The sequence below is a fragment of the Grammomys surdaster genome, unplaced genomic scaffold (genome assembly GCF_004785775.1).
Source record: "Grammomys surdaster isolate TR1022 unplaced genomic scaffold, NIH_TR_1.0 125947, whole genome shotgun sequence".
In the NCBI taxonomy this organism is placed as follows: Eukaryota; Metazoa; Chordata; class Mammalia; order Rodentia; family Muridae; genus Grammomys; species Grammomys surdaster.
The window spans coordinates 46,233-46,985 of NW_021620769.1; the positions used below are offsets into that span (position 1 = coordinate 46,233).

Genomic DNA, 753 nt, shown 5'->3' on the forward strand with positions numbered 1-753 from the left:
ACATGCCCACATGCTTAGACCCACAAACACACATGCCCACATGCTTACACTCACAAACACACGTCTCCATGCTTAACATTAGGTTTACAATGTTAATTTTCAGATTTATGAATGTAAAAAGTGGCGAAACTCTAGCTTCTTAATGAAACAGGCACTGTGAATCATACCTGAGCAGTTCACACCGGTTCTTATCCATCTCATCATACACGGTTTTCTTCAAAATACGGCTTAAGTGAAGAGGGAACCAGCACAGGGCGAAGATGACAACCAAACAGAAGACAGTCTTCGCCACTTCTCGACGCTAAGGGCAAGTGTGTGCAAACAAGGATAAAGGTTAGTGCTATCGTATGCAGGGATAGTGACACACCAGAAGGGAGGAGAGTCCATGGAAGAGCCTGGAGAGTAGCCTTTATATGACGTCACTTTTGAAGACCCAGGGTGCAGCTGTCTCATGGAGGAGTCATTAACCATGCTTTTGGGCAGTTGCCAGCTTTGTGCTGTCCTGAGAACAATAGAAGCCTATGCCAGGAGGAAAGCAGGAACTGGCCAGAGTCTACACCGTGGGGACTTGTGTGTCTAAGCATGGGACATGTGTGTTTGTGTGTCTAAGCATGGGACATGTGTGTTTGTGAGTCTAAGCATGAGGGCATGTGTGAGTCTAAGCATGTGGGCATGTGTGTTTGTGTGTCTAAGCATGAGGGCATGTGTGAGTCTAAGCATGAGGGCATGTGTGAGTCTAAGCATGAGGGCATG

The 753-nt window shown here is 46.7% G+C and overlaps 1 protein-coding gene across 1 annotated transcript in view; it reads right to left on the reverse strand.

The window, feature by feature from the left end:
• Window positions 1-753, reverse strand: part of Ednra (endothelin receptor type A) — a 56,859-nt gene that overhangs the window by 3,887 nt on the left and 52,219 nt on the right. The window contains exon 6 of the mRNA XM_028753401.1: window positions 168-301. Coding sequence (XP_028609234.1) covers window positions 168-301 — 134 coding nt within the window. The remainder of the gene's footprint in view (window positions 1-167; window positions 302-753) is intronic.